Source organism: Athene noctua, chromosome 5 (assembly GCF_965140245.1).
Source record: "Athene noctua chromosome 5, bAthNoc1.hap1.1, whole genome shotgun sequence".
Lineage (NCBI taxonomy): Eukaryota > Metazoa > Chordata > Aves > Strigiformes > Strigidae > Athene > Athene noctua.
Genome location: NC_134041.1, coordinates 9358508 through 9385150, shown reverse-complemented (window position 1 = coordinate 9385150; position 26643 = coordinate 9358508). Strand labels below are relative to the sequence as shown.

The 26643-nt window shown below is 46.3% G+C and overlaps 1 protein-coding gene across 2 annotated transcripts; it reads left to right on the top strand.

The window, feature by feature from the left end:
- The first annotated feature begins 1831 nt into the window (after positions 1-1831).
- SLC5A9 (solute carrier family 5 member 9) lies at positions 1832-26309 on the top strand. Of its 2 annotated transcripts, none has more exons than XM_074908105.1 (14): positions 1832-1960; positions 3971-4042; positions 6157-6261; positions 8122-8286; positions 10830-10935; positions 11498-11578; positions 12356-12561; positions 13366-13501; positions 14402-14509; positions 14694-14844; positions 16050-16218; positions 16765-16980; positions 23280-23427; positions 25514-26309. In XM_074908105.1, exons 1-14 carry the CDS (start codon positions 1832-1834, stop codon positions 25720-25722), a joined length of 2001 nt encoding a protein of 666 aa, XP_074764206.1. In that variant the 3' UTR covers positions 25723-26309. The 2 variants fall into 2 exon arrangements, with proteins under 2 accessions (XP_074764206.1, XP_074764209.1); XM_074908108.1 differs by having other exon boundaries at positions 1861-1960; positions 23280-23397.
- The last annotated feature ends 334 nt before the right edge of the window (positions 26310-26643 follow it).

Genomic DNA, 26643 nt, shown 5'->3' with positions numbered 1-26643 from the left:
ACGACAGATGGCGGAGGGTGGGGGAGGTAGGAAATGGTTCTACTCTGAGGGCCAGGGAACTGCCTGGAGAAGGCTTGTGCCCTGCAGCCAGCTCTGTAATAATTCTGCAAACCCCAGTAGGAGCCTTGGGCGACCCTCCCAAGCTGTCCCAACGAAGGAGGAGATGGGCAGTGTGACCCACACCCTGTGCCCTGATTCAGAGGGCTGGTGGTGTCAAGGAGAGCTGGGCTGATGCTGGAGGGTCCCTGCCTTTCTCCAGCCCAGACTGGTGCCCTCAGCTGAGGTGTCCTGTCCCCCATGAGATAGCTGCAGGCAGAGGTAACAGAGGGACCTTTGCAAATAAGTTGGAGCTTGGGTCTTGGTGGCTGGTGTCCCAGTCAGGACCAGCCTGTGTGGCCCAAGTGTTCTCTGTCATCCTGCCAGAGCCCTTCATGATTTCTTTTCTCACAGGTGCAGGTGGGGAAAGTGAGGCAGGGAACTGGCACTGTCTCGGAGGGGCATTCACAGCACTGTGGGCAGTGAAGAGAAAAGTAGCTCTTCCTCAGCCTGTGGAGAGAGAGGAGAAATACCTCCAGAGGATGACCTGGGCCAGCCATAATCTGGAGATGTTTGTATTTATAAACTAAGGAAGAAATGGATGCCACAAGGGTGGCATCAGGAACCAAAATCTGTGGGAGGTGAATGTCTTCTAGCATCATTAGGAGCCCCACTGAGAAGCCAGGTCTGTGCCTGTCTGCCTGTTTCAGGCTCTTGGGTTATGACCATTAACTGAAGCACCCACAGGGACTGTCCTGGTGCCTCCGAGCAGGGCCCTGGTGCAGAGGAAGATGGAGGCACAGGTCCTGCCTGGTTACAGCATTAAGAGGTGGAGAAGGATGAGACATCCCAAGCAGCTGAGGAATGGCTCTGCTGCACCAGGCAGCTGGTGGGATGGGGAGGAGGACCTGCAGTTTGCTGCTGTGGTAGGGGACAGTCCCCTCCTACCTGCCCATGGCCTAAGGCAGCTGCTGCCTCTGCTGCCACTGCAGCTTTCCTGACTTATGTGGGTGACCTGGCATTGGCTCTGCTCGTCACTCAAGCAGCTTAACTCCTTTGCTGCTGGCCACGTGCACGCTGGAGAGCCTGCCAAGAAAACTCAGCTGTCTCCACCTTGCACTCCCTGTTGTTATCTGCAAAGTGAACGTACAGCATAAGACGTGCTCCCTGCCTGCTGACCATCTGCCAGGGCTGCGGGTCTCTCTGCAGCATGGAGCGTCCCTGGGCTGCAGCACAGGATGGGGAAGGAGGCAGCACACAGCTGGAACAAATGAAGAAAGGGGCTCCAGTGCCCTCACCTGTGGCTGGTCCTGCCCCTGGGGGGTGGGTGCAGGTGCTGCACCCACCCTGCACAGATCAGAATCCTTACCACCCCCACCAGGGGGAAACACCAACCCTTCTCTATTGCAGCTTCTCTTAAGAGGAACTTTCCCTTACAGGATGCTATGGAGAAAGTGATGTGAAGGAGGGGTGGGGGATCAGACAATGTGACACTTACCCATTTGTCATCCCAGTGGCTGTCACCAATGGGTAAATGGACAGGAAAGGGGACTGCTAGTGAAAGGATGCAGGAGCATCTGGGAGGAAAGTTCACACCACAGAGCTCTGAGGAGATCCTCACTGATGAGCCGTGGAGCCAAACCTCCTGCTGGAAGAATGCTAGCCCCAGTCCTGCCTGGCTCCCGTTCCCTACTCACACCTTCTCCACCCTGTTAATTATTACAAGGGAAGCGATGAAGGCCAGCGTGCACCAAAGTCCAGCGTGAGAAAGAAAATCAGCAGTTTGCTTGCAGTCATGAGCCAGCCAACCCCAGCCACCACGGAGCTGCCCATGTTGCCGGGAGACACAACAGTGGCCCTTGAGGTGGCAGACATCGTCGTTGTCGTATTTTACTTCGCCTTTGTCCTCGCCGTCGGGATATGGGTGAGTCTCTGAGGTGACTGAGGTGGGGGTTTAGGTCTGCCTGAGGCAGAGAGCCTTTGACCCTCTCTGGACCTCTCCTGGGTACAAAGGTGTTTGCTTGCAAAGGGCATCCTCTGTGCACACCGTTATCATGGGGCCTATTGAACAAGCTGGGGGTCACGGTGACCTTCCTGTGAGCCCCCACCCCTACATGGGGACAGTGAAGGGGTCATTCCCTGGGGGTTGTTCTGGGGGGGAGGCCTACCTCGTGTTCTGCAAAGTAGTCTCACACCAAGGTGTGGGCTGGCAGGGGGCAAAAGAAAGGCCAGGGTTGGGGTGGAGAAGACTGAAATGAGACTTCAAAAAGCTTTGGAAAGATTGTTGCTAATTATTTGTTCTTGTTGCTTTGCCAAGACCTCTTTCATAGAGACCTGTAGTGTTCTGGTTGTTCTAGTGTTTTTTAACTACCAGTTGGTACATTCAAGGAGAAGTCATTAAATAGGTACAAGCAGCTTCTTTCCAGAGCTGGACTATCAGAAACCTGCACAAAGAGAGTCAGAAGCAATGGGTGAAGCCTGGCATACTTCACAGATACACCAAAAAAATTTTGGAGCTGATGCAGAGACCAGACATTCAGGATTCTCCTGTCTTGGTGGCAGTGCTGCTCACCAGTCTGGGTGCTGCCATGTGCATAGGCATTTTTGCAGCAAACAGTTTTATTACAGTGCTCGACTGCAAGCTCCTGGTTGCTGCAAACAGCAAGCACAGTCTCATGGTCAGACCTAGCCAGCAGCCAAGCACCATTGCTCACCCTTCCCCGCCCAGGGGATGGGGGAGCGAATTGGATGGGTAAAGGCAAGGAGACTCGTAGGTTGAGATAAAAACTCTTAAGTAGTGGAAAGAAAATAAATTAAATTCTTATTATAATCATTATTATGATTAATATTGATTAATAATTATCATTAATGATCATAAATAATTCAAAATACAAACCAATGCACAGTGCAATTGCTAACCACATGCTGACAGATGCCCAGCAGGTTCCCAGCTAGTGATCCCAGAGAAGAGAAGGGCCTGAAACTGTAATCCTGGAAGCAAGAGTGCCATCTCCCTGGCCAACCCTCATCTATATACTGAGCATTACATTATATGATATGGAATATTTTATTGGCCAATTTGGATCCAGTGCTCTGGCTAAGCTCCCTCCCAGCTTCTTCTGCACCTGCCACACCAGCAGGACATAGGAAGTTGAAAAGTTCTTGGTATACCAACAACTAAAAACATTCTTCTCATACCAAACCCCATACTGAATCCAAACCACAGCACTATTCTAGCTACCAAGGAGAAAGATTAACTCAATCCCAGCCGAAACCAGGACACACAGTCAGCCTCAGTCACATCGGAGGGGCTTGCTGGCCTGTGGGCATCCTGTTGCTCTTGAACTGCAATTCTCATGCAGTTCCTAGATGGGACTGTGCGACGTGACCGTACAAGTGTGGGGCTGGTGGAAACCTTGAATCCGCAGCAGTGGGAGGAAGCAAGGCAGCAGGACCTGCAGCAGGACGTTGCTAGCCATCCTGGAGTGCATTTGCAGTCTTTGGTGGCATCCCATGGGGTACAAGGTTGTCCTCTGATTCTCACCCCTGTGCCATGTTCTCCCTTACTTGGTTCTGAAGGCATTTTCTAGGGCTGCTGGACAGTGAGGAGGGACTTGCTTCCTTTTTAATGCATACCATAATCAGAAGGTGGGCAGCCTTTCTTGGAGCTGCAAACATGTATTTCACAGGGCTGAGAGGAGAGAAACCCCAGATTTCTCAAAACTAGATGCCTTTCAGAGGGGCCCTGCATCAGAGCCACACACTACCTGTCTGTGCTGCTCAGCCGGTTGACTGCAGTGACACCCAAGGGGGTGGGACTAGAGTCATGCAAGCAGTTTCTGATGGGATTTTTCAAGGCTACTGGGATGGCTTTGGGTACGACTTGAGTGTGGGTGAATGGAGGAAAACGCTTTTCTTTTTCCTGTGCTTCCAGTCATCAATACGAGCAAGCCGGGGGACCATTGGAGGCTATTTCCTAGCTGGACGATCCATGACTTGGTGGCCTGTGAGTGAAATGCATCCCTCTTTTTCATGGTTTGAAAGCTATTCCAGATGTAAGGAGGGCAGGTCTAGTGAGGGGACCCAGTCCATACATGTTTTGACTGTAGTCTTGAGATGAAGAGAATCCACCAGTAATCATCCCATGCAGCTTTGTTAATGGGCTACAGCGTGGAGCTGCTGGGCCAGCAGCTGTTCGGCATTTTCAGTTTTTTTCAACTCTCAATTTCTCTGCTAAAGTCAGCAATAAAAGTGTTCACGTTGATGGAAGTGAGGGAGCACTGACTGCCTAACTGGGTTTGAAACTCTTTGGCCCTAACTCACTGAAGATACCATTGTCCCCAAGCCAAGAGAGCATTAAGTAATCTAGGAATGTGTTATCCAGTAAAAAAGCATTTAGAGACTCAAGAAAAAATAATCCCAAAGCCCAGGACTTTTTGAGCCCTTGCTGTTTAGAGTGAAGTTGAGATTATTGACTAACAATGTAAAGGATATAAACTTCAAACCACTGAAGTATAAATCTTCACTATGAAGAAAAAAAAAAAATCTATTGAAGGTGCCTTTTCTTGGGAGTGAAAGGTACATATAAAGATAATTTAAAGTTTGAAAGGAATAAAACCACCATAGGAATAAAGATCCTTCTCAGCCAATGCCAGACTCTAGCCCCATATATCTCTCCAGTGAGTCATGGGTAACGGAATGCACTTCTCAACCAAAACATTGTATTTTTTTTTCCTTTGGATGTACATTGCCCATAAATTCACTAGGCTAGATTTTCAACCTCTTCCATCAGAGACACATATACCTCTCTTAAATCTGTTATTTCTTAAATGTTCTTTATACTTCTGTCTTGGCCAAGTGACGTTTAATGGAAAACCTTAGCTTGATGGTTTTCTGTGATTAGGAGGGGAAAAATGAAAAGATAGTAAAATGGAATGTTTATCCCCCCCAACATAATTATTATTTTCTTTTTTAAAGAAACAAACAAACCCCAAAAGTTCTCACTGCTTTTGGCTCCAATCACAGGTGACAACAGAGTCTGTTGGGTACAGGTTGGCTCTTGGCTCTCCTGACTTAGGATTCTAGGTTTAAAGCAACCTCTAATGCTATTCACTTTACAGTTTTGTTTGTCAGAGAGCTGATTCCACCTCTGCAGCACTCCTGCAGGCTCAGCTCCTCGTGGCCTTCACCTTGAGTACACGACTGGCTTACATGTATTTTATTTTTTTTTACAGGGGTGACAGATTTCTGCTGTGTGTTAGACAGTCTCAACTAAACCCTGATATTACATTGCTGCTCCTGTGCAATGTATCTCCTGTATTTCTGTGTCTGATATAGATACAGAGAACTGTTTACATTTCTTGATGGCACCAGTCCCCACCTCAGTTGCAAATTCGTGTAGCAGCAGCCAGCTCTCTAATCAAGAGTTTTTTTAGACAAGAAGGCAGAGCTGCTGTCGGGAATCTGTGTGGGTGTTGATGCCATATTAATGTTTTACCTTGCTCAAAGGTGAGAAGCAGATCAAATTCCATCATTCCTTGTTTCACATGTAGCAGTAGTAAGGAGAGTAGAGCTCCTCATAGGCTAAAAGCAAATTTTCTCTAGAGACAAAAGGGCTAGACTTGTCCTTTGGGTAACTTCGCGTTTGACCCTGAGAGAGATTTGACGTTGTCATACAGAAAGGAGGTGAGGCTTTGTGCCAAATAAAAGTAGTAATTAAGTCTGATAGCCTTTGCCCTGTTTAAAGTTCCTTGGAACTTGCATTCATCCAATTAGGGTGTCAATGAGCCATGGTAAGGACAGGCCACAGTCTGCAGTTAAAGTTAACGTGAGGCATTAGCATTTTCCAGCCTACAGCAGAGCTGACTATCTTTGAACCTATGTGTAGACATTGCACACAAAAGGCCTGCATGGAAAGGAGCAGACACACACACTTTAAGATATAAAAACATAGTTTTCTTTAAAAGGAGAAGGAAAACCCAACTCTTCATTAACATCTAGCTAGCTACCTACAAGCAGACAAGGCCCTGGGGAGGAGAGTGCCTGGGGAAAATGTTTGGGCTGATACAGAGTTTCCTCGAGGTGACTTTCTGGGTTTTGTGCCTGTGCCATGTGTTTCAGATTGGAGCATCCCTGATGTCAAGCAACGTGGGCAGTGGTTTATTCATCGGCCTGGCAGGCACTGGAGCAGCTGGGGGTCTTGCTGTGGGGGGCTTTGAGTGGAATGTAAGCATCAGTTATGTTGTCAACTAAGATGTCACTGTTTATAAAGGGACTGGGGACGTGTAGCCAAAATCAGATGCTAACAGTATTGGCAACTATAAGTTCTCAAGCCTCAGGAGAGAAGCCTCCAGGCATTCAGACAGCCTTGAAAACATGAGATCTTTGTTTTAGTTTAAGTGGAATCCACTAAAATTATTAGCAGTTTGACCTTCACAGGAAGCACAGGGCCATATTTTTAAGTGTTAGTCTGCACTTATGAAGATAATGAATGCTGAAAATGTACTTGGATAATCACAGGATTCTGGGTACAGGGAGTTTGAAAAAAAAGCAGCATGTGCTTCTAAATTTAGCGTAAAGCAATGAGAATTGGCAACACTGCTTTCACCTGTCAACTGCCAAAATGTGACATCTCTGGGGTGAACATCTGGGTGTGAAGGCAGGTCTCATTCTGCCCTACTGAAGTGGCCTGGAAAATTGCCACTGACACCACACAGAGCATGAAAACCAGGCCTTTTTTGTGTGATGCTAATGAAATTTCTCAGCTGCAGTGATGAGGATTGAGCTTAGTGCCAGCCTCACAATAAACATCACTCACCTAACTCTAAATCTCTTGTCTATACCAGCAGAGACTGCTAATAGTGCCAGATACTTGCCAAGAACAGACAAGGCCAACCAAAGTCTCTTTCCTGGGATATCTATTCACGGCACTGTTGTTTTGTTTTTTGTTTTTGTTTGTTTTTTTTTCTAAACCATTAAGATCACCTTTAATTTCTTCATGAAGAAACCAGAGCCTGTGTTCAGCCTGGTGCACGTAGGACATACCAATATCGCTGTACTTAAAGTAAATTTATTCAAGTCATTTTAGAAGCCCATGAACAGAAGATTGTATGTCAGGGCACATCTAACTTCATGAGTTTAGACTCATTTCTTTCAGATGGGAAAAGGACCTTAGATATGCCATTATTCTCTCCCCTTGTCATGTGACATCACTCAGCTGCAGGGATTATATGAGCATCTTTTAGCTAAGTCAGTCTCAGGCACTTCAGGAACCATGGCTGTTCACCTTCATCACTCACAGTCTCTGCTCACAGGGATCAGTTTCATTTCTGATAACTGATCAAAGTAAAATCTGGACTAATGTAAGGTGCCTAGATGAAAGGTAATGGCATGAGACAGCCAGGAGCTGAGGTTTGATAGTCAAATGACTTTTATTTATATTCAAGATCTCCTGTTTGGCCTTTTGCTGTGTTTCAGAGAAGAAATACATGATGGGAGATGCCTTTATACCTTCCAAAAGACCCTTCACCTGTGGCAAAGCAACTGAACTGCCCCTTTATCTGCCAGCAGCAGAAGCACATCTGTGTCAGCTTGCAAGGAGAACATCCCAGCAGTCTTGCTGTTGCTTATTTTTATGCTCCACAGGGACAGTCTGCTGCCTCAGCCTCATCACTTGCTAATCAAGCAACAAACAGATGCTCCCATCCTTCTCTGAATCACTTAACTCTTCACTACCACAGCATCAGTGGTTTCAAAGGCCACCTAATACAACACCATCTTTCAGAAATCTAGAGCAACAGAATACACCATCTTGCCCAAAACACCAAGAGATGGAACAGGATGTGCCACCCATGACAGAGAGACACAGGGCTTAGGAGGATAACTTCAAAAGCTTCTAATTGTATTATAATAATTCCTCCATTTGTCATCTCATCTGAGAAGGGAGAAAAAGTCAGACTGTTTACCAAATATAGTGCATGTCACTGTATCTTTCTGCTTTCTTAGGATGTTCACTGAAAGAACAGAGGAGAAGGATGTTCCCCTGTGTTGAATCATGTGCCTTTATTTTCTCTGTCTCCTTAACAGGCTACCTGGGCACTTCTGGCTCTTGGCTGGATCTTTGTGCCCGTTTACATTGCAGCAGGAGTGGTCACCATGCCTGAATACCTGCAGAAGAGATTTGGAGGGCAGAGGATACAAATCTACATGTCTGTACTGTCCCTCATTCTCTATATATTCACCAAGATATCCGTATGTATCCAACTGAACATAACCCTTGTGTCTAGGGCAGGGGTAGATCATCCTGGTACAATGCAGGGCAGCTCTGATAACTCAGACGCCCTTGAAAGGACCGGTTCAGCTACCATAAACAGTTGCAGTGTGTTAGTGTGCTGCTTTGCTCAAGTAAATACCTGCCTCTGTATTGATCATGGAGACCTATCCTGAGAGAGAGAGCCCTCATTAAACAGCAATGCACAGTGAGAACTTTGCAGGGATATGGCAGTTAATTACTAAACAGTGTAAGTACCATGAGTTGTCTGCCTGCTTTTCCTCTTCTATCAGACCAAACCTTAGGCAATATAGCCAGGGGAGCTGCAGCATTACTCCACCTGACGATCTGGCTGGCTGCATCTTGTAGATGTGAAATTCCCTTAAATTATCATAAATTTGTTGTTTTGTAGCTGAGTTTTCAGCATTAGGTATGTTCCTGTCTCTTTCTGTCACCTGTGTTGTATAAAAAGGGTGTGGTGAAAGGGAGGTAGGTTCTGGCTTAAGACAAAACTCAGCATTTTTCCTGGATTGCTTGTAGCATTGTACCATGCTGGTAGCCAAATACAATGTATGCTACTGGGTATTTGTCTTCATTTAAATGCCATTAATAGAGGCAGAACTTATGCTTAGAGATTTGTTAAGAACTACCTGTGCCCTTGGAGGGTGAGGACTGTATTTCGGAGCCCATTACATGAAGGACTGAAAATACAGTCCTTTGTCTCCTGCTGCTTGTCCCGTGGCCAGTACAAGTCAGTTTTCACTAGTTCCTACTGAAGTATTTAGATGTCGAACTGCCTTGAAAGACATTGACTGGAGGTGAGGCACCCATGTGCCTTTGGCAGTTGGCTTCAGGGTCCTTCTCCCAGGTTTCTTATGTCTCAGGTCCTGGGAGGTGCATTATGAGGAATCCCAGGCTGGGGGTATGGGACAAATTTCCTCCTCTAATGGCCAGCTCTTGGTCATGTCACCCACTGCTGTCATCAGTGCTTCCAGGTTCTTTACTCTGTGGGACTGAAGCATTGCCCAGGATGAGGTCTTGCAAAGAGGCACTTGAAGCCTCTTTACCCCTGAGGGGTATATAGAAGATCTTTCCTGCAACAGCACCACAGTGTGCACACTCAATGTACGTGGTGAAGAGAGACCAATCTTTAAAATGACCTTCAGCAGAGCGGTATTTGCCAATGCCTTTCAGAGCAGGACCCTGGCCTCAGTCACTGCTGTTTCATCTCAGTGGTTTCTCCTCTGTGCAGCTAATTCACGCGTGGCTGATGGATGTGGCTGGTGGAGTTTATGGGCATGACAGGTGCTTTCTATTAAGCAGGACTATTGTTTGCAGAGAGCTCATTTAGCGGCTGGCTGGACAGCAGGCAGTTGGTCACAAGAAAGATATTTCTCCCAGAGCTTTTGCCCAAACATAGGTTAGCAACTAGGGCATTGCAGAGTCTTCCCTGCTTGCAAAGAAAAACAGAGATCTCAATATCAGTGTTGTCAAAAGACTGATCCTGCATGGCTACAGAGGTGTTTTTATTTCCTGCTGGGAAGTAAAAAACCTGTGAAGACACACTGTCTCAGGGTTGCAGAGGTCAGGCGTTGCACTGGGTGCTGGCTTTTAAGGTACTTATTTCTGGCACAGCATATAGAAATCTTGCCCCACCCCTTCTGTCTCCCTTGGCAAATGTCTTTACCTGTATCCCAACCCATACCAGATTTGCAGGTGTCCTTCAGATTGGTTTGCCAACATACACATCTCCCCTATCACCTTCTGCATCTGAATGATGTTATCTGTATAATTCCAGGTTTCCCCCAGTTTCTGGTTTCACTCTCTCTGCCAATAGGTCCAAGCAAAACAAAGTTGATGGGGGTTTCTGTGTTTCTAGTGAGGTCCTCAGCAGGTATAACCTGTTTTTCTGGGGTCATTCTACTAAGATGAACTACGTGTCTAGAAAAGCAAGCTCTTGACCTTTTTTCAGATAAATAAATCATGGCGCAAGACATCAGTGATTCTTTAGGGGTCTTGCAAGCTGGAGTGTCTCCTGGATGCAAGGCCACCAAGATATAGTCATGGGTAGAAACTGGTCTCATCTACTTGTCCCCCCTTTCCCTCTTGTGTCTGCCTGTGAATACATGTGCTCCTGCTCCCCACGGATGTCTTCACAGTCAGCAAAAGGAGTGGCAGTTTCCATCAATACCTGTCTGTGCCAGTGAGGATTACATGCCATGAAGGCTGCCTGTAAGATTCATTGCTTTGTGGTCCTTTGGCATGGGACCTTGATTTTCAGCCTCCTGCTGCCCCATCTCTCAGATGCTGAGAGCTCTGAAATGGAGGAAAGGTTTTCCTTACACCAAGAACAAGAAGGTTCACAGCCAACAGCCCCATGCTCTCTCCTCCTCCTCCACTTCACCTTCGTGGTGTCCTCCCTCGTCAATGCTTTCAGCCGCAGAGGGCTGCAGGATGCTTTATTAGATTTCACTTGCACGAAGCACTACTAATGCCAGACTGCCCTTGGGTTTTTTTGTTCCAGACAGACATTTTTTCTGGAGCATTGTTCATCCAAATCTCTTTGGGCTGGAACCTCTACTTGTCCACTGTGGTCTTGCTAGCAGTGACTGCTGTCTACACCATAGCTGGTAAATAGCTGATTTTTAAAGAAACATTATAAACTGTAGCCTAAGATAAAAATTTCCTCTTTCCTACATAGAGGATGGTATTCAGGTCCTGGTCTGAGGGAGACATTCCCCCAGTTGCTGATAGTACCTGCCCTGTTACTCTCAGCTGTTGGAGACCTCTGGTTGTTCCCCTCTCCCCTCCTGGCCCAAGGGAAACTGGTATGGGGGGAACATCACCATTTTCTAGAGAATTTTCTAACACTACAAAAGGGTCCCAGCTCCCTGTGTGCAGATAGCTACCACTGCCCGTATTTGATGGGTTTTTTTCTCTTTTTTTCAACTTTATCATCTTTAGATACTAAGGTGTTGAACTGCCTCCAAGTCCTGTCATGACCAAGGACCCAGAGCCATTCCTCACAGAAGGGCTTGTGGGTACTATAGGTTCCTGGGGACCAGCTCAGTGCCAGCTTCTCCCAATGGGTCTGTCCTGAAATCACAGGGCTGGGGCCAAGAAAAACCTCTTTCCAGGAGAGGTACCCATTTCATTGTACGTGGTGATGTGCTGCCTGTTGTTCTCTGACAGGTGGTTTGACGGCTGTGATATACACAGATGCGCTGCAGACCCTCATCATGGTGCTGGGAGCTTTGGTCCTCATGTTCATAGGTAAGGGGAACCTGCAGTGGCATCATACATTAGTTTAATGGTCCCAAGGTCGTTAGACCTTATCAGGGTACCTCGCCCTTTTATGTATGGTGCAGGAACAAGTTTTAACCACTCACAGAAGTGGTGCCAGCACAACTCTTATTTACCAAGTTGTCAGACTTGCTTCATCCTTTGCACTAACTGTATGGAGGTGAGGTTCGGGGTAAATTCACCTTGCAGGTTTGGGCTTACCTGGAGTTGCTAAAGAGCTTGCAAAACCGCATTCCCAGAGCCAGATTCAGCTCTCACAATGCTCATGTAAATTCAGAGTAATTCTGTTGACATTCCCTGTTGACTTTGGGAGTTACAGTGGATTCATCTGGGTGTAACTGAGCATTACAAAAAGATAAAAAAGCAACAAGGAACTGGCCATCATTAGTCTTTGCTTTAAGCCTTCTTGGCAAACAGAAATATAGATGTATCTTGTTTCATGTCATACCATCCTGCTCCAGCCCTTGGAGGGTGTGTGAGCAAAGACTAGGTGCTGAGGACATTGTGGGCATTAGGATCATGGAGAATTTCCTGCATTGTCCCTCTTCTATGGTACACTGTTAAAACTGCAGGGACTCTGAGCAAGATCCAACTGTCTCCTGTAAAAACCTTGACTGCTCAAAGCAAGGATGGAGTGAAAAGAAAGGAGATGAGAGGACAGTAAGAGAAAAGTAATCATGAGACTCAGATAAGGAAATAACTTTGCAGAGAGCACCAGACGTTAAATCACTGGCATTTTCTTTTTAGGATTTGAAAAAGTTGGCTGGTATGAAGGACTTCAGGAGAAATACAGCACAGCAATGCCAAAGATCATAGTCCCAAACACAACCTGTCACCTCCCACGTGCAGATGCCTTTCATTTGTTCAGGGATCCAGTCACAGGAGACATTCCTTGGCCTGGCCTTATATTTGGCCTCTCTGTGCTGGCTCTTTGGTGCTGGTGCACTGACCAGGTAATAAAAAAGTCTTTCTCTCTCCAGGAAAACCACCACACTGTTATTTCCAGTCCACTCCTCGGTGGATCTGTGAGCTGAAACATGACTATGTCTCAGTGTTCAGGAGTTTCTATCTCTTTACTGGTCTAGACCAGAATAGCTCACTCATTCCACCTTCTCAGCAAGTTGCTAATTTTGTGCACTTAGTGCAGAGAGAGCAGGTTATTTTCTTTTGTCTTTATCCCACTGTGGACTGGTGAGTACTGGGTGTCTTCCTGCAGTTAACATGAAAAGGATGTGAAAATGTGGATGTGGAGCTGGCTCTACAGTGACCTTGTGTAGACCTCCAGACAAGCCATTCATATTCTCAGAGATCTCATGTTTCTTATTCCTTTCCAAGCTAGAAACAAGGAAGACTGTATGTGTTTCTCAAGACACAATGCTTTTGTGCTTTAAGATGGGATAATTATGAAAACCCATTGCTGAACTTTTAGAAAAACACCTACAGTCTGCTTCACTCCTTGTCTCTTGCTGCCGTACAGCTGCTGTCTCCAGCTCTCAAGGTGGCTTCATTTCAGACAAGGGCAAAATGATTCCTGTAAAGGAAATTTCCACGCTGCCCTCTCCTACAGCCTGCACACAGAGCTCTGAGCAGTGGCAGCAGGCTGCAGTCAACCAAGATGGGAAAGTTGCCACCATGAAAAACACCCTGGTACCCTGCTGGATGAAGACCATCCATGAGAACGAGAGACAGAGGAGGGATCCTGCTCCCTCTGTAGTGCTTCTGTTTTACTCTCTGCTGTCTTTCTGCACTGATTGCAGGTGATAGTCCAGAGGTCTCTCTCTGCCAAGAACCTCTCCCACGCCAAAGGTGGATCGGTGCTGGGGGGATATCTGAAAATCTTCCCTATGTTTTTCATTGTCATGCCAGGAATGATCAGCAGAGCTCTTTACCCAGGTAAGCCTTGCTATGTTCCTTGCACAGGGCTTTATACCTGCCATGACCACTAATCTCACACAGGTCCACCAACACCTCAGAAACCACTGTCCTGCAGGCATACTCATATAGATTCCTGTTGTACAATGGTGTTCCCATGCCCTTCCTCTACCTCCATTTCTCCGACATTGGCGTAAGTCACTGGGAGTATTCATATGGGGCATATTTTGCCATTGGGGGCATACAGCTCCATGCTGTGGACATTGCATGCATCTGTCTATCTGGAGGAGGTCAGTGAGATGAAATACACGGAGCACTGAGGTTGTCCTTCAGGTCCTATGGATTACTTTCATTAGGTATTTGGTGAGATTTTTAGCAATCTACCACACAGATTCATTCAATTCCTGGTGGATTGTGCAAAACAGTCCACTTTTGTGAAAGAGCAAGAATTCCTTTCTTCTTGTCTCCCAAGGAGCGTTCATTGCTGGTTTCTCCAGAGCATGCTGCTTCCCAGGAAGAATACCCCGGTTAAGGGGACCACTCCTGGAGAAAAGTGTCTGTCTCTCACATTTCCTCAAATAGGAGTAAGTCAGCCTGCAACATCTTTGGTAACCCAGATGACAGATTCATGGAAACAATCCAGTTCCCACAAATAAAAAATCATCAAGGATTGCAATTATACAATATCTAGGAGAGTTATATCTGTACTCTGAACAGAATTACAAATTGTCATCTCAAAGTTTCACCTTTATTTTATGATGTAAAAAGTTCTTCGGCTCCCCTCATTCTAGCTGTATTTCAGCTGCACCTCTGAATTTATACAAAACTGCACAAGGCAGCAGGATTTGTTCCCCTGACTTAAACAACCTGTGGCTCAACAGGATTTACACTGACTTCTTGTTATTTTCCTGTCTTCTGCAGATGAAGTGGGCTGCGTGGACCCGGACATCTGTAAAAGGGTCTGTGGAGCTGCAGTGGGTTGTTCCAACATTGCCTACCCCAAACTCGTCATAGAACTCATGCCTGATGGTGAGAAACCTTTACATTTGTGGAGGTGGGCTTGAGCCGTGATCTGCATGGGAGGATCAGACTGCCCTTATCCATCCTAAGGATGAGGAAATCTTACTGCAGTTACCAGACATCAGGATGAAAAAACAGTGCTGAGAGGCCAAAGGTCTATTCCTGATTTTCCTTACCTTTTTTGCTCCCCCAGGGCTCCGGGGATTGATGATTGCCGTGATGATGGCAGCCTTGATGAGTTCCCTCACCTCCATTTTCAACAGCAGCAGCACTCTCTTCGTTATAGACATCTGGCAGCGGATCCGCAGAAAGGCTTCGGAGCAGGAGCTGATGATTGTGGGCAGGTACTTACACTTCTTTATGTCTCATTGCTCTCATCATCTGTTTTGTGTGCAGCATTTACATTCTTCAGTCTAGACTCACTGAGAAAAATCTGGTGCCTAAAATACAGAGCAGGATTGCAGCCTGGGAAAGAACATTACATTTTCCAGCTTCATCTCAGATAGACCTGGTCAGAGAGAAACACTGAGTGTACCACTGAGCTTGGTAGATCATTGCCTCTCTCTTCTCTAAACTTAACATAAATAGTGCCTTAAATGTAACTTTTAGAAAAGCCAAAGGTGCTCTAGAGTCACTGTCACCAGAGGTCTTTAAGAACATGTTATTTTTGCATCAGACAGGAGTGATACATTGCAATTACTCCTTTTTTTCATGGAAAAGTGCAGAGAGCCAGGCCTCCCAGCTCTCTATCTCTGTGATGTTGTAGTGCCCTTTGCAAGCAAGCTTTGGTACTGCATGATATCAGGGGCATATAAAGTTCTCCTCCTGAGAGCGGAATGTAAGCTGCTTTCTGCGTGTTTGTGGTGCTTTTCCTCTCCAGTCATGAGCGTTAAGTTCTGAACTTTGCTGTGGGGTGGTTGAAGACCGCAGGCAATCTCATACTTCACCACTGTTGAGTAGTGAGAGGTGAAGTACCTCTTGTTCAGCAATCTGGAGAAGCCTCTATAACATATAACTCAAAGATGAAGAACGGTTATGGTATGCACCTGAGACCCCAGAAGCAATTTTAATAAGCAGCAAATGAGTTGCAATTTGGCAAAGGCACTAGACTGAGCATGTTATCTGTTTGGAAAGGTGGCAGAAAGATTGCTTCCACAAACTACCAGCTCCCTCTGTCTTTTGCATCCAAGAGCTAGTCCTTCAGAGAACGTTACTCTCTAGGACACACCAGGTTGAAGGGCTTCCACTGATCCAGCTGACAGTGGGAGCCACCATGCCCTTGTGGATCTCTCATGCATGTTGACTGTCAAGTTCTAGCTCAGCTCACTCCGAAATCTGTGAAGTTATTTTTGGGAATTGGTTGAATTGACTTTCTAGAAGAGAGCAATTTTCTCTTTTCCTGTGTACACAGGGAAAGGTTCTTCTTGAGAGTGATCTGTGGATTTTTTCTTAGGAAATTCTGAAAGCAATTGTAAGTGTGCTTTGCTGCAAAACTTCAGGTGGACTCCACCACCTGCAGAGCTAATGCAATTTTATCCTCATCTTCCAGAGTCTTTATCCTCATCCTTATAGTCATCAGTATTCTCTGGATACCAATCATTCAATCAGCCAACAGCGGCAAGCTCTTTGACTACATTCAGTCCATAACCAGCTATCTAGCCCCACCGATCACAGCTCTCTTCATCTTGGCAATCTTCTGCAAGAGGATTAATGAGCCAGTAAGTGGAATGTCAACAACAAATTGATATGCATATTTAATTTGATAAAATAAAATACACAACTCTTCTCTCAGTACCTAGCCTTTGAGACTCTTTAAAATCAAAGCCAGTCCAGGTAAAGGGTGACAATTAGACAGCCTTTCCCTGGCATGCATTAGTGGAACTTAGCCCAGTCTCTAGCGTATGTGTATTTACTTCCAAAGAGCCACTGCAAGTGGTACTTCTTGAGTCTCATCTGAAAGGACAATTGGCAAATTTGTTCCACACTTTAGGGATGATGCATCAAAGTCTAGTTGGAGGAATGTTGTTAGGAGGACACTCTTGCATTTTCTGTGCTCTATGTGTTTCGTGTTCGAGGGCAGAAAGAGAAAATGAGGATTTTTAACTGAAAACATCCTCCTTTGATGCATGTCAGTGTGGATTTCCATCAGGCATAAAAGGTCTTGGTCAAGGGAAGGGAAGAGGAAAAAGGAAAAAGGTAAAAGAAGAGAACTCCAACCAAAGGTAATGTGCAGTGACCTTTTCTTTATGCTTGCCTTTTCTCAGGGTGCTTTCTGGGGCCTCATGGTTGGACTAGCTGTTGGTCTTGTTCGGATGATCATCGAGTTTATTTATAGCACACCGTCTTGTGGTGAGGAGGACAGAAGACCAGCTGTGCTAAAGGACTTGCACTACCTCTACTTTGCCCTCATCCTCTGTGTCCTCACTGCGATTGTCATCGTCCTTATTAGTCTCTGCACCCCACCGATCCCTGAAGAAAAGGTAAGTGACTTGCAGTGGCACCCTTTTCTCAGAGCCCTTGTTTGGTTTTCAAAAATCTCTGAAACCTGTCCTTTTCTTTTCCTCCCCTGGTTAAGAAATGGTGTGTAATGCATATGCTGCAAAGAAGCCCTTGCTTCTCAGCTTTCTATTCCCCAGGTCGCACAGTGTTAATGCTTCCTGAGGCACTGAGTGCTTGAAATTGAGTGTGAGTTCCCATGCTGTGCCTAGAGCTGGGCAGACACTGCAGCCCATCACAACTAGAATGGAAAGAAAAGAAGGGGAAGAAGATGAAATTGTATTACAGAGCACTGCTGAGGAGGAATTAAATATATCTAATTGTAGCATCTACTCTGTTTCAGCAGAGCCAGCATCAATCTTGCAGGCAAACAAGATTAATATCTTTTGCAACATGGGCATTTAGGAAAATAACATTTTGTCCCAATGTGATCTCAATTACATTTAATAACTTTGAGTCAGGCACAACTTTCTTTTACTTAACACATTAAAATCGTGCAGAGTTGGGAGGCTTTATATAATAAAACCTTAAAGCAGCTCTTCCCAGTCCAAAGTTTTAAAGCAGCTGTCAATATAACAAAACTGCCGTCTACCTCCAAACAAAGGTTACTGGGTAGATTTAAAAGACCTATTTATTTCCTGTCTAACTGCATGAGGAAATGAGGGTGATGCCATCATAGCATTTTCTATCTGTTGCTTCCTCATAACTTGTAAAGCATTAACCAGTTCCATCAATGTTTGATTGAATGTTAGTAGCGTCAAAGATACCCAGTTCCTAAAGATTACATGAAAGCAGGTGCTCAGATAGAGGAGAGGAGGGGGGAGAGAGAGACTGTCTTTGTGTCTGCTTTGAGATAAAGTCTCTGCTTTTATTAGCTATCAGAGGATCCACATGGGAGAGAAATACTGGCAAGGAGGCACCATTAGTTCTGCTGCTTACGTTGTTCACTGCTGCTCAGGGGTGGCCAGATGGTTGCCAGCAATTAATTACTGTGGTTTAATGAGTTCCCACTCATCATCTGACCTGTGATAGCTAAACATGTGCAGTGCTCCCTGCCCACAGCAATAGCAAGATAAGATGCATTAACATAGCACTGGCAAATAGTGAACATCATACCAACAGTTCAGGAAATTAAGAAACTGGCCACAGCACCTACAGGCTTTTTAGTCTGACCTCAGAGATATAAAAACATCTAAAGCACATTTTAAGAGGAGAGTTCAGGATGAAGACCTACTACAGTAGCATCAGGGTCAGATAATTTATTATCATAAGAGATTCCTTAGAGGAGATTTTCAGTAGAAATAGGTGAGTTTAGAGGTGCTGGACTTAAAGGACCTTATTTGACATATTCTTCAAAGAGCAAATGCTCAGAAAATGTGGATTCTGACTGGAAGTAGTCCAACGGCAAATGCCAATTGGATGGTCAGAGAGGATTTTGTCTGAAACAGCTGTGTGCCGTTATCCCAGAGGAATAAAGGATGAGAAATAGTGGCTGGACCCCAGGTATATCAGGAGAGACAGGGAGGTAGGAGAGCTTGCTAAAGGGAAGTGCTGGACATGAACAAACATAGGCTGAGGTTTTTGTGGGAAGTTTTCTAAAGAGGGATGGTCAGGATAACCTTTTGGTAGGCTATGGGCCCCACACAGTGCTGAGCTCAGAGCCTGATCTCTGTATAAGAGATTACGTCAAAGAAAGTTAATGAGAATTAATGATATTTCCTGTGACAGTGAGAGGCTGGACACAGAGACTCAGATCAATCATCTGATGATAGTAATGACCATTCATGTCCCATGTGCCCCCTGCCGTCAGTATCTTCCCACCACAAGGAAAATGAGATGGGCTGCTAGGCAATTTGAGCCACTAAGTGGTAGCTAATTCTCTTCCCATATCTCAGTAGAAATGAGAGAGTCTGCCCCTATTTGGTTTTAGTCTAATTTCCATTCAATTTCTACTATTTATCCCCATTTTCAACAGGAAAGGTCTGACCTTGTTCCTCAGAGAACAACTAGAGTGAAGGCATGGGGTTTAAGCTGAGGTAGGTGCCAACATTGCTGGGTTGCTGCCTGTCTGGCATGAATCTGAGTGGGCAGCTTTAAACCCAACATTTTTCATTTTCCCTGAGTCAGGCTTCTCCCAGCTTTTGCCCTAGACATGAGCGCAGGTGTAGGTTTGGATCATCACTCCTGGTGGCATGGTTCCTGACAGTGTCCTGCAAGCAAGGCCTATCTCCTCATCTTAAGTTTGTCTGTGGCTGTGCTGAAGTCGCTCAAGGACAGAAGGCTTTTGGGAAGGAAGGGCAGGGGGTAAAAATCAGGATGGACATGTCAGGTTCTAACCCTCTGGATAGAAACTAGCACCTGAACTTTGTGTTTGGCCATTAGCGACCTCAGGTTGCTGGGTTTTGTCATGCAAGTGGGCCACCCTGTGGGGAGGAGCCTGTATGTCCCCATGATAGTGGCTGAGAGGGGGAGACTGGTAGTGGGTGTCCTAGCTGAGGATATCTGAAGCTCTGGTGCTTCCCAGTCCCATGTGTTGGTCAATTCACTTCATGAGCCTCAGATATTTCCCCCATAAAAATTGCATGGGGCTAGTTCTGCCAGCCCTTATCTGTGCAGCGCTTTGAGATGTAATGATGAAGGACACTGTATAAGAGCTAGGAATTACGCCATTTATTTTGTCAAGCAAAAGGAAAAGAAAAACAAGCCGCCAAAGAAAAAAGCCAAGGAATTATAGTGATAGATCATACTTCAGCAGATGTAAATCAGCATAGCTCCATTGCCTTCAAAGACCAGGAACAGCTGTTGAGCGCAGTTATGCAGCTTTACACCAGCTGAGGATCTACACTGGACAACTTTAAATATTGAATCTCAATGCTTTTGAGATAGTAAATAGGCAAAAGGAGAAAAGAGATTTGTATCTGATGTTGGAGTGGTACAGCTAATGTGCCTGACTTTAAATGAATTACAATCCAAGAACTGCAAGCTGTAGCGTTTTCTCCTGCTGTTTTGGACACTCTCCCATCCCTGTGGTGATTGATGCTGTGCTGGAAAACAAGTATGCAAGGAATTTGTTTGGTATGCTCCAGAGTTCATATGTCTTCATTGTAGATAGTCCATATTGTGTCACGCCGTCCTTGAAAACCTTGCAAAAGAGCTTACAATTAAATTTGAGACTGTGAAGCTGAAACACAACTGTCAGGTGCCAGATGGCATTTTGGAACAGAAGGATTTATTCTACTTTACAAACAACAAAAGAAAAACTTTGCTGAGTTCTTGCAAACTCCCTTGTCCAAGGAGAATGTGAGGGTGAAAAGGGAGAGGAACAGCCCACAAAGCATGAGCGCTACACGAGCAGGGCACCTCCCCAGGGGTCAGGGCTCACCCAGACAGGCTGATGGATTGGCAATTCCATTTGATGTACTCTGGGGTCGGGGATGTTTTCCCTGTGTCTTGTGGTCTGCCCTTTTTGTGCATAGCCTGGGAGGAGCAGCAAGCCCTCTTTGGATGGCCTGAGCCCACACCGTGCACTTCGAGGTGCTGCAACTGAAGCTCCCACAGCATCATTTAGTGCCACTGAGAGCAAAGCATGCTCAGCTCCTGCGGGAACCAGGCACTCATAGAGGAGCAAACTATGGGGGGACAGAGGTCTCCCCGAGCAGTGCCCAGGCATAGCTCTGCAATGGGGAGCAGACCCACAGGGCTCCCCAGGACCTGTCAATCAGCTATCCTGGCTCCCCTGCCCTTGGGCATGGTAGCTTCAGGCATCATTTCCAAGGTCCAGGTCAATTCTGCTAATGCAGCTCCCCCATCAGCAGTTCTCCCTATTTATGTATTTGCTTGCTTTCTCCAGGCATGCAAAACACGTGGCCATCATCTGCCTTCCCTTTCCCCATCCCTTCATAAATTTGTGCAAGAAGAGCATAGCCAGTACCACGGTGGCCTCCATGGCCACACAATGCTGCCAGGCATGTGCCCTTCTGGCGATGGCAAAGAGGAGAAAGGGGGACTTGAAGGAATTCAGCCAGCCAAAATGCACTGCAGGGGAGCTTGAAGCTGGAGCATTGGTGTGATGCTTCACCAAGGAGCCCTCTAGGGTGGTGGTTTGCTTTATTTGGCTGTGGTCACCACCACGGTCACCACCAGCTCCTGGGTGGGTCAGTGGGATGGTATGCAATGAGATTACCTGTGTGTCCAGGCTGCTTTAAACTAGGAATCACTCCCATCTGGCAGAGTCTGAGCCCCAGGGAAACTCTAGCCCTTGCAAATTTTGCTGCAATGTGAAGACAGTCATTCAGATGTGAAGACAATCATTCAGTGACACATAGGAAGAGGAGGGAAAAGAAGAAAGTTTCTGAAATTCTTTAGTACCCTGAAACTTTGCTATGTTCCAGTGACATTTCCTAAGTGATTAAAAAAAAAAAAAAAAAAAAAAATCCTTGAGAAAGATGAGGATCATCAAATCAAAGCAATTTAGCACATCGTGACAAGAAGGATTAGCCCTGCCCAGTGCTCATCTTGGTTGAAAATGATTTAAATAAAGCTATAAATCTTCTGGAAATTATGCAACATTTTGTGTCAGCTGGAAACTCCTGCCTAGATTTGTGTGTGTAAAATTCAAAAATTAAACTCACGTTACTTTGTAAGTGACCCATTTGAGACATTCATTTCCATACGGGCAGAGCAGGGAGGCAGCTGCTCATCAGCTGTGTGACTTTGTCTGACCTGTTGTCAGCACGGCAGCCGCGCTGCCCCGGTCCCATCCTGCGGCTCCTCTGCAGGGCAGCCAGCAGGCTGGAGCGGGAGGACAGCCCACAGACCTGGGCAGCTGCATTTCTGTGGGACTGATGAGTGTGGTCCTTGCTGCCTGGCTTGGCCAGAGCACGCAGAGGTTAGGAAGTGCCGATGCCACCAAGCTCCTTGGTGTGCCATGGTCAGCCAAAGAAGCAGCAGGCCTGGCTTAAATTCAAAGACCTGAGCCCCTGGGATGGTTCAGCCCACCCCACAGCTGCAAAAGGACCACCGTGAGGCTTGCAAGGTCAATGCCTCCTGTGTGCTCCCTGTGTCCCAGGGAGGAGACGACTTTCAGATTTGCCCTAGGATGAGTTTCAGATCTTCTGCTTTTGTAAAGCGGATCAGATTGCAGCCACAGCAGCCTGTCCAAAATTGATCATCTTCCATGGCTTTGGATGGTTCTTTCACTGAAAGATGGCAGAGAGAGGTAATGTCTTGTATTGGCCCAACAGAGAAAACTGGAATTATAAAACAAAGGAAAAACAGCCAAACCAACAAACAAACAAAAAAGAGAACAGGCGTTTGGATGGGCAAGTCTTACAGTGTGCGCCCAGAGTTCATTTTTTTTCTACTTGTAACTACACCTGTTGGTCTAATGTAAGGTATACTCCTCCCTGCAAACTGTGACTTGGTATTCGCTGTCATGGCTCTGTCTGCCCACATAGTTGTACTTCTTGAACACGTACTTGCAGTAACAGAGCAGAGACACAATACTGCTACATTTCCCATTAAGAGCTCTGAGATAAGCTCATCTGGAAGTACAGGTTGCCAGTTTGATGTGAGTTTGTCTCCACTGTGGCATTTAATATTCACGTCGGGCTTTCTTTTTCTATAAAACAACAACCGAGACAAGACAGAAGATCCTCCAGTCCCTCCCCACGACTCAGAGAAGGAGCAGCTCAAATACCAGTGTTCCCTTATGGCCATATAACTGCATCGTGACCCTATGGCCATATATCTGCATTCCAACACCCGACTGATCTTTCTCTGCTGAGCATACAATTGCTGTCTGTGATTGACTGTATCCAGAGAGGGTTATCTTGGCTTCTTTTTTTTTTTTTTTTTTTTTTTAATTTACTTTATTACCCTTCCCTGTTGGAGAGCTGCCATTCTGGACACAGATCATCATTATTTCATGTCAATCAAGTGAGCTTGGCAAATAAGAAGTTGCTTATTCAATGTCTACTAAAAGGTTACAGCTAGTAAAGACGGGGATGGAACAGGTTAATTAAAAAAAAAAAAAAGAAAGAAACTAGATTACTTCACACTTTTTCTCAGCTTTTCATCTCCAACTGGATGGTACCAACCTTCTTTTCCAGGGTGTGGGCACCTGTGCAGAGGGAAGGTGAGAGAAGGTGGGGGAACAACCATTGCCCCAGAACAGGTCTCTTGGCACTGTCTTGGATCTGTGCCCCCCAGAGAAGGAGATGACTGGCGTGCCAGTTTGGGACTGACAGGCAATAACCTGTTTGTTCTCTGTTCCACTTTGCAGCTCACTTGCCTGACATGGTGGACAAGACACAGAAAAGCACCTGCCATTGACCTGAAAAATTACAAGAGTGAAGCAGCACAGATCAATCCAGCCAACGGAGAGAGTGACTTGGTCGAAAGTGCAGATTCAGGCGATAAGGAGGAGGCAGGTAGGGTGGCTGTCTGTGAACAAGCACACTCATGTGCATGTGAGTGCACAGCCCAGATCTCATGCAAGTCCCTCTAAAGCTCGTGAGAGGCCATTTGTTGCAATCAGTGGAGTTGGGGCTTGTATTTAGGGGTATATATCAGTTATAAGGATGTGACAAATGAAACTGTTGCAGTTCTTGGTCCCCCCAGCACATCTTCTAGCATTTACCTTCATGTCACAATCCTCTGAATGGCTCAGAAGAGCTGCCATTCCTGTAAAAAAAAGAAAACCCACCATTCAGTAAAATGGTTTTCCTTCTCCTCCTCAGAACAAGTTATTTACCCACGCAAACTACCCCAGTCCAGTCCTGCCCAAGTCACAGTGGTGTTTTAGCACTTCAGATCTGGACACTTAATGGTGTGCTGGACTACTTAGATGGGAGTCAATGGCTGCTTACGAGCATCCCTTGGGAGAGTGGAGGTCTGTGCTGCTGGGACACAGTTCCTCACCCCATTGACATGGGCTTTGTGCCATGACACTGCATTTGTCTGTCTCACCAAGGTGCTCCTAGTAGCACTGCTGCAGGCGTAAGGAAAGCAGCACTACCACTGGCACTATGAAAGTCACGGCAGACTCTGTAGTTCCGACTTTCAGCACATGAAAATGGCATCCCTTCCTGTCCTCATCGTTGCTAGGAGATAAACCCCTTGTGTATGTGCTAGAGAAGCCTTATCCTTACCCCCGTGTGAGCTCTGCTGGGTAAAGTCACCCAGTGATGCTGTAACATACTGCATCAAAATAACATCACAGTCCGAAGGGACCATGAGGCGCTGGGGGCAGACGTGTGCACTTCATGGATGTCCTACGGTAAATCTACAAGCCCCAGTTTTCTCATTTACATTTTGGCAATAGTATCTTTCATCTTCTCTTCGGATATAGCCATGGTTAAAACTCAGACCCAGATAGCTGTGTGTCCTACCAAGAGTATCTAATAACGAGGAATGAAAAGAGTTGAATGAACTTCAGGAGTTGTCAGGAGAGAGAACAGTAGCAGGACATGATACATAGGCAAGTTGTTTTCAGAGTGGAGAGAGGTTTATTCTACAAATCCATTGAAAAAAATGCAGCTTTCTGGTTTTGAGCTTAACCTTCCAAGGTTATAGAGCAGAAGTCTCAGAAGAAGGGCACGTGCACAAGACTTCTTCACTCCTTCCATTTGCTGGTCAGTCCAAAGGACACTGGTACCAATTACAGCCAAGCTAAACAGAAGTGAACAATGAAAGAAACCTCTTAATAGTTTTTTTTCCCCAGTAGAGTAAGTTTGGGTTTAAGTTGAATGCAGCCATTCAGAGTTATTTATTATTTCTTATCACTTCCTAGTTCACTTAAGTAGCTCAGATTTTTATAAACAAATGTCTTGGTATTTTGGTAATTAGTAATGATGGGAAAGGAAATGCGAAACACAGCAGTTGACAGTTTAATGATGTTTTTTTTCCAGGTAACACCTTTTTCAAGGCCTTATGACATTCTGCATTTCAAAAAAGGTTATATTTGGAAAGAACAGCCAGTGAAATACACACAGCACAGGGCTGACAATTAAAACACATACTTCACCTGGCATGTCACGTGTAATAAATAAGCCAGGATATCTCTAAATGGACCATCATGCTGTCAGGAATTTATGAAAGTGGATGGAAGCTGGGTCGGGGAGGAGGGGGAAGAGGTCTGTTAATTAACTAATGAACGATTGGTGTTGCAATCAACCAACTGTAATCAGGCTGTGCTGTACACGGTTGAGGCAGAGCTTTCTCTTTTCCCTTCCCTTCCCTTCCCTTCCCTTCCCTTCCCTTCCCTTCCCTTCCCTTCCCTTCCCTTCCCTTCCCTTCCCTTCCCTTCCCTTCCCTTCCCTTCCCTTCCCTTCCCTTCCCTTCCCTTCCCTTCCCTTCCCTTCCCTTCCCTTCCCTTCCCTTCCCTCATCATCTCCCAGCCTAGGTGCATCTCAAGCCCCACTCCAGGCTGGTCAATGCACCTCCAGACTAGTGGAAGGAAGGAAAGAAGAGTCCCAGCTAGACGATAACACCCATTTTTTGGTCTATCTCTCGCAGCATCCAAGCCTCCCTGCTGGAAAATGTTGTACTTGTGGTTCTGTGGTCTGTCCACTGTCCCCACGCCCACCCTGTCCCCGGAGGAGAGAGCTGCCCTGGAGCAGAGACTCACCAGCATCGAGGAGAAGCCCCTGTGGAAGACTGTTTGCAACGTTAACGCAATTGTCCTGATGACCATTAATGTCTTTCTGTGGGCATATTTTGGCTGAGGTGGGGTCACGCAGCACGTGGTTTTGGTTTTTCTCAGGGGGCCTCATCTTCATGTTTAATCCAGAAGCATCGGGTGAGAGAGGCCCTGGTGATGGTCCCCAGAGGCGCTGGCACGCCTCAGCACTGCCCTTCCCCGGAGGCACTGCGGGCTGGGAATGGCTGCGGGGCTCGGTTTCTCCATAAGAGGTGACCAAGACTCAACACTGGTTATATCCAGGATGCAGGGGATGTGTGGGACAGCGTGTGGGTCAAATCAGGAGACCTGGGGTCAATTTTAAAGGCGCAGAGCTCAGCCCAGCGAAGAGCAAAGGCTTAGGAAAGCCCAGCTGTGGCATGGCTGGGTCTTCTCCCCCTCCCTGCACCAGCTCAGGGCTGACTTGGCACTGTTTTGCTGAGGGGAGGGAATTCTGAAGGGCTTATGGTTTACACTGGTGTGGAGGAGGAGACTTAAGCACTACTCGCAGTTTTTTTATATGGCCAAAATTCAGATGGGTTTATTGTGGGACCGCTGGACTAGTTCTGCAGTGACAACCTTGGCTACCACAGCCACCCCAGGACCAGTGTTGGACCCCCTTCCACCCCCCACCCCCACCCCAGCCACTGGCACTGGCAGCAAGCATCCCCACCCTGTCCACTCTGCTGCGTGACGGTGGGTCTTTCTTACAACAGCCTGAACCTGTTTACTCATTGGGCCGATCCTGCCCCTTAACAGCATTACCAGCAATAAAGGTGCCTTAGTAACAAAGCCAATTCTGACTTTGGGTTATTGTGGTTATATATCCTGCACTGACGCACAAAGGTCTCCCTGGGACCACGATGACCTGGCTGTGGTCAGGAAAAGAAATATCCCTCCCTGGGCCAGATCCAAGGCTGGACCTTGCTTTCTTGAGCAGGTACAGGCTTCTCTGACCCATCTTGGT